General features: G+C 39.1%; 1 protein-coding gene across 8 annotated transcripts in view; it reads left to right on the top strand.

The window, feature by feature from the left end:
* khdrbs3 (KH domain containing, RNA binding, signal transduction associated 3) overlaps window positions 1-17500 on the top strand; it is a 218038-nt gene that overhangs the window by 120945 nt on the left and 79593 nt on the right. For all 8 annotated transcript variants that reach the window (XR_015516400.1, XR_015516398.1, XR_015516395.1 and 5 more), the window contains exon 3: window positions 15594-15710. Coding sequence is in view for 2 of the 8 variants with exons in the window: in XM_087295295.1 (XP_087151421.1) it covers window positions 15594-15710 (117 nt within the window). In the remaining 6 variants the exon portion in view is untranslated. The remainder of the gene's footprint in view (window positions 1-15593; window positions 15711-17500) is intronic.

Below are 17500 nucleotides of genomic sequence, written 5' to 3'. Positions count from 1 at the left end.
TTTTAATTTAGTTTTAGTTTTAAAATAATGTATCAATTTAGTAAAAATTTTTTTATAAATATTTAATTCAATATTAAATTAAATTATTTATTTTACTTATATTTTAATTTATTTTTTAATTTAATTCAGTTTTATTATTTTTTATTTTATTATTTTTTAAAATATTTAATTAAATATTTATATATTTTTTTAATTTTATATTATTATTTTTAATTGTATTTATTTTAATTTAATTTAATTTTAATAATAATATTTAATAATGTTTATTTATTTTATTTTTATTAGAATAATTATTAATACAATGTAATTTAATTTAATTTGGCTGGCTTTGGGCGTACTGTCAGTGTCAGGTCACTGGGTTTGTTCACTGCCTCATTGTTCTTCAACTGAATCTCCATCCAGACCTCTACACTGTCTAAATATTATTCAAACACAAATGTCAGCTTGTGTTAATAAACACGGCTTCAGCTTTACTTGCTGACGTCGTTGCCCACAGGAGCCTGCAGTCGCCCGCAGATGTTTGTGGATCATGGATCAAGCTGGCTTTCTGCCTCTATTATAACTGGCCCTTATCATCACGATATTATCTATTCAGTATGAAATTCGTCACAGTGCAGTGAGTTGAATGATCTAGTTGTAGACACTGAAGTGTTGTGAATATAATAGTCTTCAGGCTTTAACTGGATGATCAGCTAATTGGTTTAGCCACAGACTACGGTTGATTTCCTGTCGAACTCAAACTCTTCCTGTTGTCCACCAAGAGTAGAGAATTTGTTTGCATCTTTAGATTTTAAGTGCTTTATATTAGTATATTCACCTTTGGTGACCTTTGGTCATATTTAAGAACAGATAGTTTAAGATTTAACAGGACTGGTTAATGATTCAGATGGTTTGATTCAATTCTGATTCATAATTGACACAAATCAAGAGAGAACAGATAGAAGCTGGCAGTCATTTCGTCGCATTTCTTAAATATTTGCAAACAATATGGACCAACACACCTTGGAAAAATAGATACTGGACACATTATGATTTTTGCAATTTTTTGCAAGTCTTTGTCGGCCTGTCTGGTGTGTGTTTTGTGGGAGGAGTGGGACACATAACCGATGATTACTGTTGTTGTGTGTGTAGGGGTGTGACAATCACATAACTGATGATGATTGGCTTGTGTGTGTAGGCGCGGGACAATCACATGTTTAATGATGATTGGTGTGTAAATGTAGGGGTGGGACAATCACATAACTGATAATGATTAGCATGTGTGTGTGTGTGTGTGTGTGCGTGTGTGTGTGTGTGTGTCTGTGTGTGTGTGTGCCAGAGTGCGACAATCACATGACTAATGATGATTGGTGTGTGTGTGTGTGTGTGTGTGTGTGTTTGTGTGTTTGTGTGTGTGTGTGTGTGTGTGTTTGTGTAGGGTTAGGGCAATCACATAACCAATGATGCTTGGCTGGTGAGTGTGGGAGTGGGACAACTACATAACTGATAATGAATGGCTTGTGTGTGTGTGTGTGTAGGGGTTCGACAATCACATAATTGATGCTGATAGGCTCGTGTGTGTGTGTGTTTGTGTGTAGGGGTGGGACAATCACATAACAGATGATAACTAGCCTTAGTGTGTAGAGGTGGGACCTGATAATGATTGACTGTGTGTAGTGATGACCACATACCTGATTATGATTGGCTTGTGTAAAGGGGTGGGATGACCACATAACTGATGATGATTGGCATATTCATATTGTGAACATATTGAATGTACATAATCATTCATTTATTCATTTTCCTTTGGCTTAGTCTCTATTTCAGAGGTCACACAGCAGAATGAACTACCAACTATTCCAGCAACCTTTGTGTCAGATGCAAACATGCAATTTTCAACATTCCAACACATAGTTACAACTGACTTCAAGTTGGTTACAGCAGTGAGCATTTTAGGATGTCTATTGAGAAGAGAAAATCCGGACGTCAGGTCTCGTAAATGAAACTTCAGAGCTAAAAGGAATGTCAGGCGGTGTTTCGTGAGCCCTTGCGTTAGAGCCATAATGATCGGCCACTTCAAATGAAGCAATTATCAACGGCGGAGGGAGCGAGAGCACAAGTGTAATGCCATACAGCGTGGCTATTCACGTTGCCCCGCGTCACACTAAACAGATTGCCTTTGACAGCTCCGATGACTGTAGACACTAATGCGCTGTTTAGAGCTTCAGAGAGCTACTGGAGGAAGACAAATTCAATTTGTCCAGTCTGACAGGTGGATGGAGAGTAGGCGAGAGAGAGAGAGAAAGAGAGAGGGAGAATGCCTGAAGGGTGAGGGTGATTTTATTGGCCTCTTGTTTACATGACACGACACTTTCTTGGCTAATTTTGTGTTGTCGGGAAATGGTGGATGAGATTAAACAATTAACAATATCAGAAAGCAAGTAATTGGTGTGTATATTAAAGGGATAGTTCACACAAAAATGAAAATGTACTGACTATTTATTTTCCCTTAAGTGTTTCAGACCTTTGTGTTGTTGAATACAATTAAGTTATTTTGACTTCCAAAAAAAAAAAAAAAAAAAAAATCATTGTATTTGCTAATTTCTTTTTTAAGGTAAGTGCTTGCAAGCTATTTATGTGGGCTGAATTCAAACAAGCAAATTAAATCGAACATGACTAAAATTCATTTGTTTAATTTTAGCCCATATAAATTGTTCGCAACCACTTATGATGATGATGATGATGATGATGATTGGCCTGTGTGTGTTGATGTGGGACAACCACACACTTGATGTTGACTAGCTTATTTGTTTGTGTAGGGGTGGGACAACCACATACCTGATGATGATTGGCTTGTGTGTAGGGGTGGGACAACCACATAACTGATGATGATTGGCTAAGAACACAGGTGATGCTTTCAAAGGATTTTGAAAGCATCACTTGCAATTTATACGCAAGTCGAACATTACTTAATTAAATTAGTTTGCTTAAATTCAGCCCATATAAATTGTTTGCAACCACATAGCTTAAAAACAATTAGTAAATTTGCACACTTTGTTCTCAATGGTAGTTCAAAGTGCTAAGGTAAGAAAAGAAATACATAATAAGTTAAGATACAGAATAGGATTATTTGAGATGTGTAAACAAATGGTTCAGCACTTTTATTTCAAATTTGTGTGTGTATATATATATATATATATATATATATATATATATATATATATATAAATACATGTACGGTAAAAAAATTATTATAAAATAATGTTGATACTCAAAGTTTAATTTGTGAATTACAAAGTCTCGGAACAGATCGGGGTAATATATCTGGCATGTTACCCAAGGACATAGAGGTAGTAGAGAAAGGGGATTGGTAAAATGAGGTGCCGGATCAGATTTCAGAGGTGCCGGATCCGGATCGGGCGTGTTCCGGCACAAATTAAGCCCTGATGATACTGTTTTCTATGCAAATATATTATAAAAATGTTATTTATTTCTGTCAAGCTGAATTTTCAGCATAATTCAGTCGTCAGTGTCACACAACCTGACAGAAATCATCCTAATATGCTGATTCAACGCTCAAGAAATGCTTATTATTAACAATGTTGAAAATGTTGATTTTTGGATAGCACATATTTGGTAATGTAGATGTTGTACTGAAGCAGGGAATATTCATTTACAATGAGTAAGGGCAGAAGGTTGCTGAATAACTACTGAGAAATTTCAGCTGCTGTCTGAGCTTTCACTGCGTTTCTACACCTCCCTTTCTTCATTTGTTCAATACTTTTTTCCTATGTCATTTTATTTTATTACACACAATTTATTTTGTAAATGAATTAGATGTGTTTTCTTTTCATATATGCATTTCTTTGGCTGTTACCAACATCTAGGGAAAATTTCAAGTCAACAGCACCTTTAAAAGAATGTTTTCTGATATATATATATATATATATATATATATATATATATATATATATATATATATATATATATATATATATAGTATATATGAAATTATTGTTTTATAGCATTTATATGTTTATAGCATATTATATATAAGTAAATAAATCTTACTAACCCCATACTTCACAATACAATGTGACAGATTTTAAGCTTTTTATCAGATAAATACTACAATAAATACTATTTTAGAATGGTATTTCTCCTGTGACTACGGGGGAATAATGTAGTCATATAGTTGACCTTTTGGGTGTCATGAACAGTCTTTATAGAAAAAGATCCTTCCTAAAGTTATTTATTAGTAGAGAAAATAACAACTTAAGAGTTCAGAGTGACAGAAGGTGGAATAAATACTGACAGTTTTGTTTCATATGAAGTTAATTATTCTTTAAACCAAAAATATTGCATCAGTTTGCCTTTTCAAGTGTTTGTCAGCCAGTTTTAGAACAGTAAACGAGTGTGTGTGGATCGTGTCTGTCTCTGGCAGCTGTCTATGAGGTCAGTTTAATCAGTAAAGCTGTTTAATTCAGCCCAAAGTGAAAAGCCCTGCAAGTGTCGACTGTTTTTTTGTTTTTTTTCCTGAAGCAGAGAATACAGCTTTCTTCCCAGACGTAAACAAACTGAGCTTTTTTTTTTTAACAAGACAGATATTTTCACACAAAAAAAAGTAGTCGATTTTAATAAACGTCAGATGAATCTCTTAGATCTTGGATATAAAAACGGGGTGAATAGCGTATGCAATTTAGCATCAGCGTCATTATGCTTATCGGCTGAACGATCTGTAAATTGCCCTCATTACCTGATGTAATCTGCAATTAAAATGAATTCATAATGAATGTCATGGAGGGATATCAAATTTTTGCCTGTGAGCTATTACCCCATTTTGCCCATGCCTTTTTCTAGAAGCTTACACAGAGTTTTCTACTTTGTGTGTGTTTATATCAGATAACAGTTATTATCTTCCCACAGTTCCTCTTTTTTATGAGACAGTGGATGCTGGGTTGGTCTTTTAGAAAACTAATAAAACTTGCCAAGTCTGCTTTTCATTTGTAAGTATTAAACGCTGGTGTGAAACTCATTCTGCAACGTTTGGGTTGCAAACATAAATTATGCCTTATGTTATTTTAATTCATTCAATCATTTTCTTGTCTGCTTAGTCCCTTTATTAATCCTGCGGAATTAATCCACAGCGGAATGAACCACCAACTTATCCAGCCAGTTTTTACACCGCGGATGGCCTGCAACCCATCTCTGGGAGAGATCCACACACACAAACACACACACTCATACACTACGGACAATTTAGCCTACCCAATTCCCCTGTAGCGCATGTCTTTGGGAAATCATGGGGGAAACCAAAGCACCCCGAGGACACCCATGTCAAAGCAGGGAGAACATGCAAACTCCACACAAAAGCGTGAACTGAGCCGAGGTTCGAACCAGCGACCATCTTGCTGTGAGGCGACAGCACTACCTACTGCGCCACTGCGTTGCTCCTTACGTCTTTTGTTGAAGTATTAATTCTATTAAAGAAGCAGTGTGTAAGTTTGACACCCAGTGGTTGGACTAGGTATTGTACGTCAGGATCAAATCACAAACAAGTGCAGGTTGTTAGATTAAAGACATCAACACCCTGACTATCAAGCCTAAAGGCTGGTTTGAGTCATGTTTAAAATAAATGAAACACGATAGAAGGATTATTTCCCATATTAAAAGGAGTTTTTGTTCCAACCAACACCTGAAAATTCAATTTTAGAAAGAGCTCCTATTTTTCTTTCAGTTGAACAACAGAATAAACCGGTAATGATCACCTCAGGTGCACATCATGTGCTTTATTCAATGTTAAATGCTAATAATGAGTTTTAAAGTCATTTTACGTGATATTTATTGCCGTACTATTAAAAGCAGCAGCAAATAGCTTGCTTCAGATACCTTAGAGAATAAAATAAACCATCTGAAATTGAACTTTAGAACTGAGAACTAATGCAAACCAACACATATCAGTGATTCAGCATGTACATTTAATAATGTTAAAGAGGTTTAATATGTCTTAATGAGATCCTAAACCTTACCATTTCGTTGGAGTGCGGTGAGTGCACTATTCAGTGCTTCTGAATGTATTTACATTTCTGTCAAATCTTAAAAATCAAACAAACCGTTTGAAATTAAACATTAGAACTGTCACAGCTGTGAACTTGTGCAAGCCTACACATATCAATGAGTCAGCATATACATTTAATAATGTTCAAGACTATAAACATTACCTTTTCGTTGGAGTGCAGTAAGGGCACTATTCTGTGCTTCAAAATGGCTTTATTTCAATTTCTGTTGTGTTCCGTCTGGTGCAAATTGCTTATCACTGCGTATCCCATCACATAACGTGTTGTTAGGTCATAGCAACCAACTATGACACCTAAGCAACTGCATTCAATAGCATAGCAACTAGCTAAAACTCCCTGGCCATGCGCTGGCAACCACTCAGAAAACCCTAGCAACTCCATAGCAGTATCATTTCAACCAAATACAACATCCAAGCAACTGCATAGCAATGTCCTGGCAACAATTTAGAACATCCTAGCAACTGCATAAAATATCATAGCAACTAGCTACAACTGCATAGCTATGCCCTAGCAACCCCTCAGAACATCCTAGCCACAGCATAGCAATTTCATGGCAGCCACCTACAACACAACTACACATCAATACCCTGGCAACAATTTAAAACACCCTAGCAGCAGCATGCGGTATCATAGCAACCGGCTACAACTCATCAGCAATAGTATAGCTCAATCTACAATTACACAAAACACCATATAGCAACCATATAGCAACATCATGGCAACTAATTACAAAACCCAATGAACTGAATAATCAATGACCTGGCAACTACTCAGAAAACCCTAGCAGCTGCATAGCCATATCATAGCAACCAACTACAACTGCATAGCCACGCCCTAGCAACCACTCCGAAAGTCCTAGTCACAGCATAGCAATGTCATGGCAACTAACTACAACACCTAAGCAACTGTATAACAGTGCCCTGGCAACAATTTAGAACACCCTAGCAACTGCTTGTAAAATCATGTAAACCAACAACAACTGCATAGCAATTCCCTAGCAACTACTCCTAACATCCTAGTCACAACATGGCAATGTCATGGCAACCAACTACAACACTTAAGCAACTACATAACAACGCCTGGCAACAATTTAGAACAACCTAGCAACTGCAGAGCAATATCATAGCAACCAACTATATTATCTAAGCAACAGCATAGCAAACTCCTAGCAACCACTCCTAACATCCTAGTCACAACATGAAAATGTCATGGCAACCAACTACAACACCTAAGCAACTGTATAGCAGTGCCCTGGGAACAATTTAGTACACCCTAGCAACTGCTTGCAACATCATGTCAACCAACTACAACTACAAAGCAATGCCCTAGCAACCCCTCCTTACATCCTAGCCACATCATAGCAGTGTCATGGCAACCAACTACAACGCGTAAGCAACTGCATAACTACACCCTGGCAAAAATTTAGAACACCCTAGCAACTCCATGTAATACCATAGCAACCAGCTATAGCTCATTGGCAATGGTACTTACACAAAATGCCCTTGCAACCATATAGCAACATCATGGCAACCAACTACAAAACTTGTTAGGAACTGCATAGCAACATCATAACAACCATCATCAGCACCCTAGCAACTGCATAGCAACCATAAAAAAACTCATGCATCTTATGGCTAGTTTAGACAGTCTTTCACTCATGTTAAAATGTAGAGCCAAATGTGTGTGTGTGCGTTTGTGTGAGTGTGCGTGCGTGCGTGCGTGTGTGTGTGCATGCAGTGCATGCACATTTAAGAGCTTTAGAGCTTTCTGTAAATCCTCACGCAGCTCTGTGTTGTGTTTAATGTCTAGATTAAGGCCCACGCTGTCATTTACAAGCCTTAATATCATCAGATTACACCATTAAAGAGCGGCCAAACAAAACCCTCAGCAAATAACAGGCATCTAATGAAAGCAACTGCACAAACAGCCATCAGCCGAGGAACATTCTGCACTCGGAAAATCTAATGTGGGGACTGACAATCACACCACAGGGACTTAATGCAAGTACACGGCTAAAATATGGCCTACATTAGATATAGGTTGCATCCAACTTACCGGCCACTTTATTAGGTACACCTTACTAGTATCGGGTTGAACCCCCTTTTTCCTTTATAGCTGCCTTAATCCTTTGTGACATAGATAGATTCAACAAGCTACTGTAAATATTCCTCAGAGATTTCGCTCCAAATTGACATGATAGCATCACGCAGTTGCTGCACATCCATGATGCGAATCTCCCGTTCCATCACATCCCAAAGGTGCTCAATTGGATTGAGATCTGGTGACTGTGGAGGCCATTTGAGTGCAGTGAACTCATTGTCATGTTCAAGAAACCAGTCTGAGATGATTTGTGCTTTATGACATGGTGCATTATTTTGCATCAAGTATATAAGAGAAGATAGGTACACTGTGGTCATAAACATATGGACATGGTCTGCAACAATACTAGGTAGGCTGTGGCGCTGACATCATGCTCAGTTGGTACTAATGAGCCCAAAGTGTGCCAAGAAAATATCCCTATACCAATACACCACCACCATCAGCCTGAACCGTTAATATATAAGGCAGAATGTTGACACTGAATTCTGACCCTACCATCCGGATGTCGCAGCAGAAATCGAGACTCATCAGAGCAGGCAATGTTTCTTCAATCTTCTATTGTCCAATTTTAATGTGAGAATTGTAGCCTCAGTTTCCTGTTAATATCTGACAGGAGTGGCACCCGGTGTAGCCCATCCGCCTCAAGGTTGGACGTGTTCAGAGATGCTCAACTGCAGACGTCGGTTGTAACGAGTGCTTATTTGAGTTACTTTAACCTTATTCTTTTATAGGAGCCATTCTCCTCTGACCTTTGGCATCAGCAAGACATTTGCGCCCACAGAACTGCCGCTCACTGGATATTTTCTCTTTTTCAGACCTTTCTCTGTAAACCCTAGAGATGGTTGTGCATGAAAATCCCAGTAGATCAGCAGTTTCTTAAATACTCAGACTAGCCCGTGTGGCACCAACAACCATGCCACGTTCAAAGTCACTTAAATCACCCTCCCCATTCTGATCGTCTTGACCATGTCTACATGCCTAAATGCGTTGAGTTGCTGCCATGTGATTGGCTGATCAGGAATGTGCGTTAACAAGCTGTTGGACAGGTGTACCTAATAAAGTGGCCAGTGAGTGTATACAGTATTTTTCACAGTTTCTTATTAATACATGAATACAGCATATGCAAACGGTTATTCTACTTTAGCATCATACATCTACTCATTCTTACAAGCCAAAATTTGAGTATTACTGCATACGGGGCGGGGCGAGGCAGTGGAGCAGTAGGTAGTGCTGTCGCCTCACAGCAAGAACGTCGCTGGGTCGCTGGTTTGAACCTCGGCTCAGTTGGCGTTTCTGTGTGGAGTTTGCATGTTCTCCCTGCCTTCACGTGGGTTTCCTCCGGGTGCTCCGGTTTCCCCCACAGTCCAAAGACATGCGGTACAGGTCAATTGGGTAGGCTAAATTGCCCGTAGTGTGTATGTGTGTGTGTGAATGTGTGTGAGGATGTTTCCCAGAGATGGGTTGCGGCTGGAAGGGCATACCCTGCGTAAAAACTTGCTGGATAAGTTGGCGGTTCATCCCGCTGTGGCGACCTTGGATTAATAAAAGGACAAAGCCGACAAAAAAATGAATGAATGAATGAATGCATACGGGGCGGCGACACTGCGGCTCAGTGGTTGACACTGTCGCCTTACAGCAAGAAGGTTGCTGGTTCAAGTCCTGGCTAGGTCAGTTGGCATTTCTGTGTGGAGTTTGCATGTTCTCATGTTGGTGTGGATTTTCTCCAGGTGCTCCGTTTTCCCCCACAGTCCAAAGACATGCGCTATAGGTGAATTAGATTAACTAAGTTGGCCATAGTGTGAATGAGAGCCTATGGGTGTTTCCCATTACTGGGTTGCAGCTTGAAGGGCATCCGCTGTGCTAAACATGTGCTGCATTAGTTGGCGGTTCATTCCTCTGTGGTGACCCCTGATGAATAAATGGACTAAGATGAATTAAAATGAATGAGTAAAAGCCTGCAGGGCTAATAATGATGACTTTACCTGTGTTTGCTGCTCTCTTTCTGCTAATTGTGGTATTTCAACTTCACCATCAGACTTGGTGTGATCTCCAGGTTTTGAGCAGATCTGTGAGCGTGTCAGCTGACTCTCTGAGGTCTTCATGGGTGGCAGGGTTTGATCTCCCGCTCAGGGTTCAGCGCTAACAAGTCTGAACAGCAGCAGACGCAGGTGAAGCGCTTTAACAAGAAGAGCAGAGGAACCTGTCTCACCTCCTAAGACCACACGCTTCCTCCTTTCTCCGCCATCCTTTCGTCTCTCTGGGAATGGCGCTACTTGCTTTCTTTTCCTTTCTTCTCTCATGTGTTCCTCTGATCCTCGTCGTCTGTTTCCGTCTGGATGTGACACAGATCTGTGTGTTTTAGATCTCCAGTCTCGTGTGATTCTGCTCAAGAGTTTTTCACAGATTTATTTCTGTGATTGTGGTTTTGTCTTCTAGTAGACTGAACAATCGAGAGCTGGAAATGCAGCATGCTAATTGTTAACATTGCTAATGATTTCTAAAAGATTTAGAAATCGTAACCCTTGTTTTAATCTCCTCTCGGTTAGACTCCTGCAACTCTTTGTACATTGGTCTACCTCAGTCAACACTCTCTCGGCAACAGTTGGTCCAAAATGCAGGCGCCAGATTAATAACAGGAACTAAGAAAAGAGATCATATCTCCCCTGTCCTCGCCTCATTGCACTGGCTACCTATAAAATACAGGGTTGATTTTAGAACTCTTCTTTTCGCTTATGAAGCATTGCACAGTTCTGCCCCGGCCTATGTCAGTGAACTTATTAGGCCTTACCGTACGTTCACACCAATAGCGGCGAGAGCATCCAAGGTTGCTCTGGCCGCCCTGGCGACACCGCTGTCTGCCTTCAACTCCGCCGGCGAGAGCGTCAAAACTCGCTACATTGATCTCGTATTTAAAAGAGCCATTGCAGCATATCAGTTACATTCCTGCATAAAACATGTTTCTATCGTGAAAATGTTGCGCACTTCTTATCAAATTCATATAACAATGGAAGATCAAGTTGCGTGTGGTGTGGCTTTGCTCTATTTATCCAATATGTGTCCTTATGTCTGAAATATCCTGAAGCAGCTATGCTGTTTTGTTTTGTCACGTCGCCTGAGATTCCCGCTTTTTAAAGATAAATATATATAACATTAATGCACATTAGTAACTCGCCAGTAACTTATATAATACATATTCCTGTAAGAAAACATCGTAAATAATTGGAAATCCGGTGACCACAATCATCAAACCCTTGGGAACAACTGTGGTCGGAACCAAAGTTCACAGGTCTGTGTTCTCTGAACTCCTCTCAAGCAGACGTCTTCATTCGGATTGCTGGCCGCTGAACTGCGTCATAGCTCATTACCATAAAGTTTACTTGATTTCAACTCTCCTCGACGCCCACGCCGGCAAAGACGCGCCGCGCTGCTCCTCGCCGCTTATCGCCGCTGGCTCTCATTGAAAATCAATGACTTCCGGCTACTTTGACGCTCTTGCCGCTTTCGGTGTGAACGTACGGTTATTCAGCTTGTAGACCGTTAAGATCAAATGACCAGTTTCTTTTGTCTGTCCCTCGGTCTCGCTGCAAATTAAAAGGTGATCGAGCTTTCTGTGTTGCGGCCCCAAGGCTCTGGAACAGCCTCCCTCTGAACATCAGGATTTCTCCTTCATTGGATGCTTTTAAATCTAACTTAAAGACTTATTTTTACTCTCTTGCCTTTGAGTGACTCATTTATTTTATTTGTATTTTAGTATTACTTTTAAACATTTAGGGCCCTATCATACACCCGGCGCAATGTTGCGCAAGGCGCCGCGCAATACTTGTTTGGTAGTTTCAGCTTGGCGCAAGTGTCGTTTTGAGGCGTTGTGCTACGCTGTTTAAATAGCAAATGCATTAGCGCTCATTTGTGCGCCCATAGGCGTTCTGGTCTAAAAAGGAAGGCGTTCTGAGGCGCACTGCTGGCGCGTTGCTATTTTGAGAAAATATAATAGATTTTTCATTAGACCAAAACAAAGCCAGTCTAAACTCCGGCGCTTCGTTTACGCACTACTTAATACGCACAAGAGAGCAATAGGCAAATATCTTTAAATATTAAAAAAATTGAATATTAAGGATATATATATATATGGGATATAATAAGAATACATATTGGATATAAATATAAGGGATTAAAATATTACAAAACATATTATTTTCCAGCCTACATAAATATGAAAAATCACTGCTTTTATGTCTTCTTCATCTCGGGAGGCTTTTTCAGTTCATTCATAACAATTTGCTTTTGTATAATGTTATTATTATTAGCAGTATTATTTATTATATCCATATTTATATTTGTTTTATTAAAAACAAGCTTAGATTTGCCCACCTGTCAGGTTTTAGACCATATGGGGCACAGCATGTGTTTTAGGATATAACTCAGGTTTTTGAGCACACTTCGTTATTATTATTCATTTATTCGTTTGCTGGAAATTAGAACTGAATTTAGAAATAGTTTTGAAACGAATATTTGCGCTTAACAAACGCAATTAATTATTTATAGACTAATTGATGTCTGTGCGTAAAGGTTTCCCTATCCAAGAGCGAATTGATCCATTATCTCTCATTCTCACGCAGTAGATGCTCTGTTTAACAGTTTTCTGTTAAAAAAACTGTCAACTGTTAACTGTTTGCTAGTGAAATGCTCATTTTTTCCACTTAGACTTACTTTGCGTCCTGTAAATAGCGAATGCGCTTATGGCGCGACGCAGCTGACTCTTAAAGGGAATGGGAGATGAGACTCTAATTGGTTTATTCTCAAAACACACCTATAACTCATTAACAAAATAAACTCAACCCTTTTAGACCATGCGCCATGGCGCAAAGCAGATTTTCCCGTCCTTAAATTAGCAAAAATGCGTTCTGACACGCCCTGAAAGCGTTTGTGCCCTGCGTTTTGCGCTCTGCGCATGGACCGTCAAAATAGAGCCCATAGATTTCCTTGTAGTTTTAATAGCAGTTTTTTTTTTGTTTTATTGTCTAGTTTATTTTATTGTTAAGCACTTTGGATCAACTCTGGTTGTGTAAAATTGTGCTCTATAAATAACCTTGCCTAGAAGTAGCGCAACTGGTGCTATCTGTTCCCTTTGAAATAGACTGGACAAAGAGTGACGATTGTTCACCCACAGACAGCCCTGACTGCTTTCAAGAGCTCAAGATAAAAAACACACATTAGCTGCAGCAGTCACTGCTTTCATTTAAGTTATTCGTTGATCAGATTATTAACAGGCCTATATTTACCGTGTGCACGTGAACATCCTTTCATTATCAAACACGGTATGTGTTTTCACTCACCTGCTTTCTTTTGCTTACAGTTATTTTCGTTAATATGGTTTAATTATATATTTTTCACAAAAACATTGCTTAATGGAAGATTACTCCCTGTTTATGTGTTGTAACTGGTGATCTGGGACTTTTAGCCAGAACAGATTACTGTGCATATTTTAGATACATGAACATAATTATTTTTTAAATGTAATGTTTTTTAAAGAAAAGTTTTGTTGAATTAAAAAGTAACACCTATAAAGCTATATTTTCCTTGTTTTAACACAATAAAAAGTTGTGTCTAAGAAATACTTATTTGCTGTGGTCAAAGATAAATTTGATAAATCCTTAATTTTGAGCCCTGAAATGTCGTGAAATAAAAACTGATTGCATTGCGACTCAACCCATTTGCTCATGCACACTGAGCAAGCTAATACACAATGCACATAAAAAGTGAAATGAATGAGGAGGCATGTGGACATAACACACAATGACTGTAAAAAATATGGACGACGCGACAGCCCTTTTTCCCATTGAACGCCTTGAGGGCAAAACGCCTGCTTGACGGGCACAAACTGTCGCAAAAGACTGCTGAAATTGGAGCCAGACATGCGCAGAAGGATTGTCTGATGGAGCCAGAGGAGGAGCCGCGAAAATAAGCAGAGTCGAGCTTCCAATCAAACGCTTTATGTAAAATCAACTACGCCCCCCGAACTTCTCAGCATGCGTTTGCTGTCATATCAACACAAATGGATGTAATAACGTTAACAAATATGAGGGTTTTATATATTCAATCGCGCCAGCTCCAGGCCGCAGCGCATAACTTACTCGCGGCGTCGCGGGCTGATTCCGGCTCGCATGCGGCAGCGCCGGCTCGCTCGGCCGCCGCATCTGGCTCGATTGACTCGGACTGGAATCGGGCAGTGAGTCCAGGCATCCGGAGTAGGTCCAGCAGAGGTAACATTAGTCAGTCTGAGCTCTAAGAGATAAGTCTCCGGCAGGCGAGAATCTAGCCTGAACTGTGTTTTGCTATCTGGGTGGCTAGGCGTGTATCAGCAAACTAATAAAGCCCGAAAAAAGCCCTGAACTTAGCGAATAAACAGTGTTCCACCAGGATCATGTATGTCAGAAACTATAGTTTACTGCTGAACTCATTTTGTCATGGTAAAATAACACAGAAATCGAATAATAACATTTCAGTCTACTTCAGTCTCCTGCCGAAGCTCAGACGCCGCGCTTTGAGAAACTGTCAATCACAGCTGTCAATCACGATGACACGCCCAGCATTAAATTACTGCTAAAAACAAACTGTTTACAAAAATGAAGATCTGCACCTATTTCAGCACAATAACCAGTGCCTTAATCGACCACGACTATCTTTCGGGACATTTTATTGCAAGTGTAATATTTTTTTTTATTTGGGCTCAAGTCTCCTTCATTAACACGGAGGAGGCGGGCTTTATGATTTGTACTGCAGCCAGCCCCCAGGGGGCGATCTAACGGCCGAAACCTTCACTCGAACGTAGGCTTGCGGCACACTTGATAACACAACATCTAAATCAAGTCATTTTATCTTGTCAAAGTCAAATTTAGTCATATAAAATATATTTTTCTCAACAAGAAAAGTGTGGCTAGTGAAAATGGCGAGTGGCTAATGTTGGAAATCTACAAGCCACAGTGGCTGGTGATCAAAAAAATTAATATCAAGCTCTGTGTATATACAAACACACGCAAACAAACAATTAAACAATAAAGATTGTTTCATTTTCTATTTAAATAAATGTGTGTGTGTTTTTTACTCTGTGACATTACACTTATTACATCCAATGTGAAGAAAAACATCAAGTTCAATGTCTCACTGAAATATTTGATCATGAAACCATGTGTAACAGCAAAAAAGAGGATCATGACTGATAAAAGCAGTGCAGTTTAATTTGATTATGATTAACGCTAATATGTGCATTTGATTATGATTAACGCTAATATGTGCCTTTGATAAATGTTTAACTGCTTTTGCATGAGAACGTATCAAGCCTGTCATTTTACATATCTGCTATCGTCATAAAATACTAATGATCAAACCGGACTATGAAGTAAAATCTGTGTATGTGTGTGTGTTTTCTCTCTTTATTAGTTTAATTTTGTGGGTAAACTCCTGGGTCCTCGAGGGAACTCATTAAAGAGACTGCAGGAGGACACGCTGACCAAGATGTCCATCCTCGGCAAGGGATCCATGAGAGACAAAGAAAAGGTATTCTTTCAGTCCTTATCATCACTGTTTTTCCCCTCAGGCTGTTAAAGTCCACATGAACCGGAAGTTGCAACCCTTTTTTTGTTTCATATTGTGATGCAGTTCCTAGAGAAATGGAATATTTAATGAGAAAAAGTGGGCGTGGCATGTATTTTTTTTACCGTAAGCTGATTGGATGTAGGAAAGTAGGCATTTCCTTCAGAAATATCTGGAACTGGGTTTTAGAGGAGGAGTTTTACCTAACCTAACAGACTCCTCCTCCTCACCATTTCTGTTTGTTGTCAAAGCTGACTGTTGAAGGGGCGTGGCTAACATACTTAAAACCTCAGACAGACCTAATCTGAGAATTTAACTGAAATCAAACAGGAAGTTTAGATTTCAATTTCGGATTACAAGGACACTTAGTTTTTTTCTTAATGACATGCGCAGATGTATTGTTCATCTCAAAACTAGCAATGCGAGCTAACAAAATCAACATGGTTAGTTATGATTTCGTTTATACTTTAATCCGAGTGTACGAGGAAGGAACTGCATCTTTTTTTTTCTTGTCCAGTCTTTCAGCACGCAGTCTCACTGTCTCGTCTGTCACGGATGAGAAGCGTGTGAATGATCAGCATTGTATGTGGTGTTTCTGCACTGCTGATTGAACGGATCAATAGATGCTGATGGGCCGTTCCTCCCGCCGCACCTGGGAAAGAGGGATATGGTGTCATAAAGAAATGCTGAGCTCAGCATCCTGTTAGACAGAGAGCGAGAGAAAGAGCGAAGGAGAGACAAAGGGACGGAGATATACAGTCTGACAGCTTTTTTGGGCAGATTGGCAAACAGCAGATTTGTTTTTCAAGCGTTTCCCTCAATTGACTTTGGCTGTTAGGGTTATTCAGAAGTGTTCTTCCACTTAAAGTGATTATGTTTAGTTATTTCCCCTTTTTTATGCAATTGATTTGTTTTAAAACCATGAGCTTACACACTACCTGACTAAAGCCTTGTCGTCGATCCCAGTAGTAAGAGCAACGAATAATAACTTGACTTCTAGTTGATCATTTGGAAAAGTGGCAGAAGGTAGATTTCTCTGAGGAATCATCTGTTGAACTGCATCCCAGTCATCACTAATACTGCAGAGGACCTACTGGAACCTGCATAGACCCAAGATTCTCAGAGAATTCAGTCAAGTTTGGTAAAGGAAAAAGCATGGTTTGGGGTTAAATTCTGTTTTGGGCCATGCGAGAGATCTGCAGAGTAGATGGCAACATCAACAGCCTGAGGTATAAAGACATTTGTGCTGCCAATTGCATTACAACCGCACCCCCCGGGCCCCCACCCCCAACACCTGACTAGGTGAATTAGGCTAACTAGGCAGGTTAGGGTAATTAGGCAAGTTATTGTATAACAATGGTTTGTTCTGTAGACTATTAAAAAAATGTAGCTTAAAAGGGCTAACTGAAAAAAAATTTCAAAGATGATTCCTTGGATTTACTCTTTTTTTACGTTAAGTGGTTGTAAACAATTTATTTGTATTGAATTTAAACAAATAAGTTAAGTTGAACATTATTAAACTTAATTTGTTTGTTTAAATTCAACACAAATAAATTGTTTGCAACAGTTCTGCATGCAACACTGTTTTCAGTGTAATTTTGTCCAAAAATGTTGTTTAAAAAATGAAAAACTGTTTTTCTTCTAGCCAAAATAAAATAAATAAGACTTTCTCCAGAAGAAAAAATATTATCAGACATACTGTGAAAATTTCCTTGCTCTGTTAAACATCATTTGGGAAATATTTAAAAAATAAA

Source organism: Danio rerio, chromosome 19 (genome assembly GCF_052040795.2).
Source record: "Danio rerio strain M-AB ecotype USA chromosome 19, GRCz13ab, whole genome shotgun sequence".
Classification (NCBI taxonomy): domain Eukaryota; kingdom Metazoa; phylum Chordata; class Actinopteri; order Cypriniformes; family Danionidae; genus Danio; species Danio rerio.
Note: the sequence above shows the minus strand (reverse complement) of the source record. Positions and strands in the feature narration are given on the sequence as shown.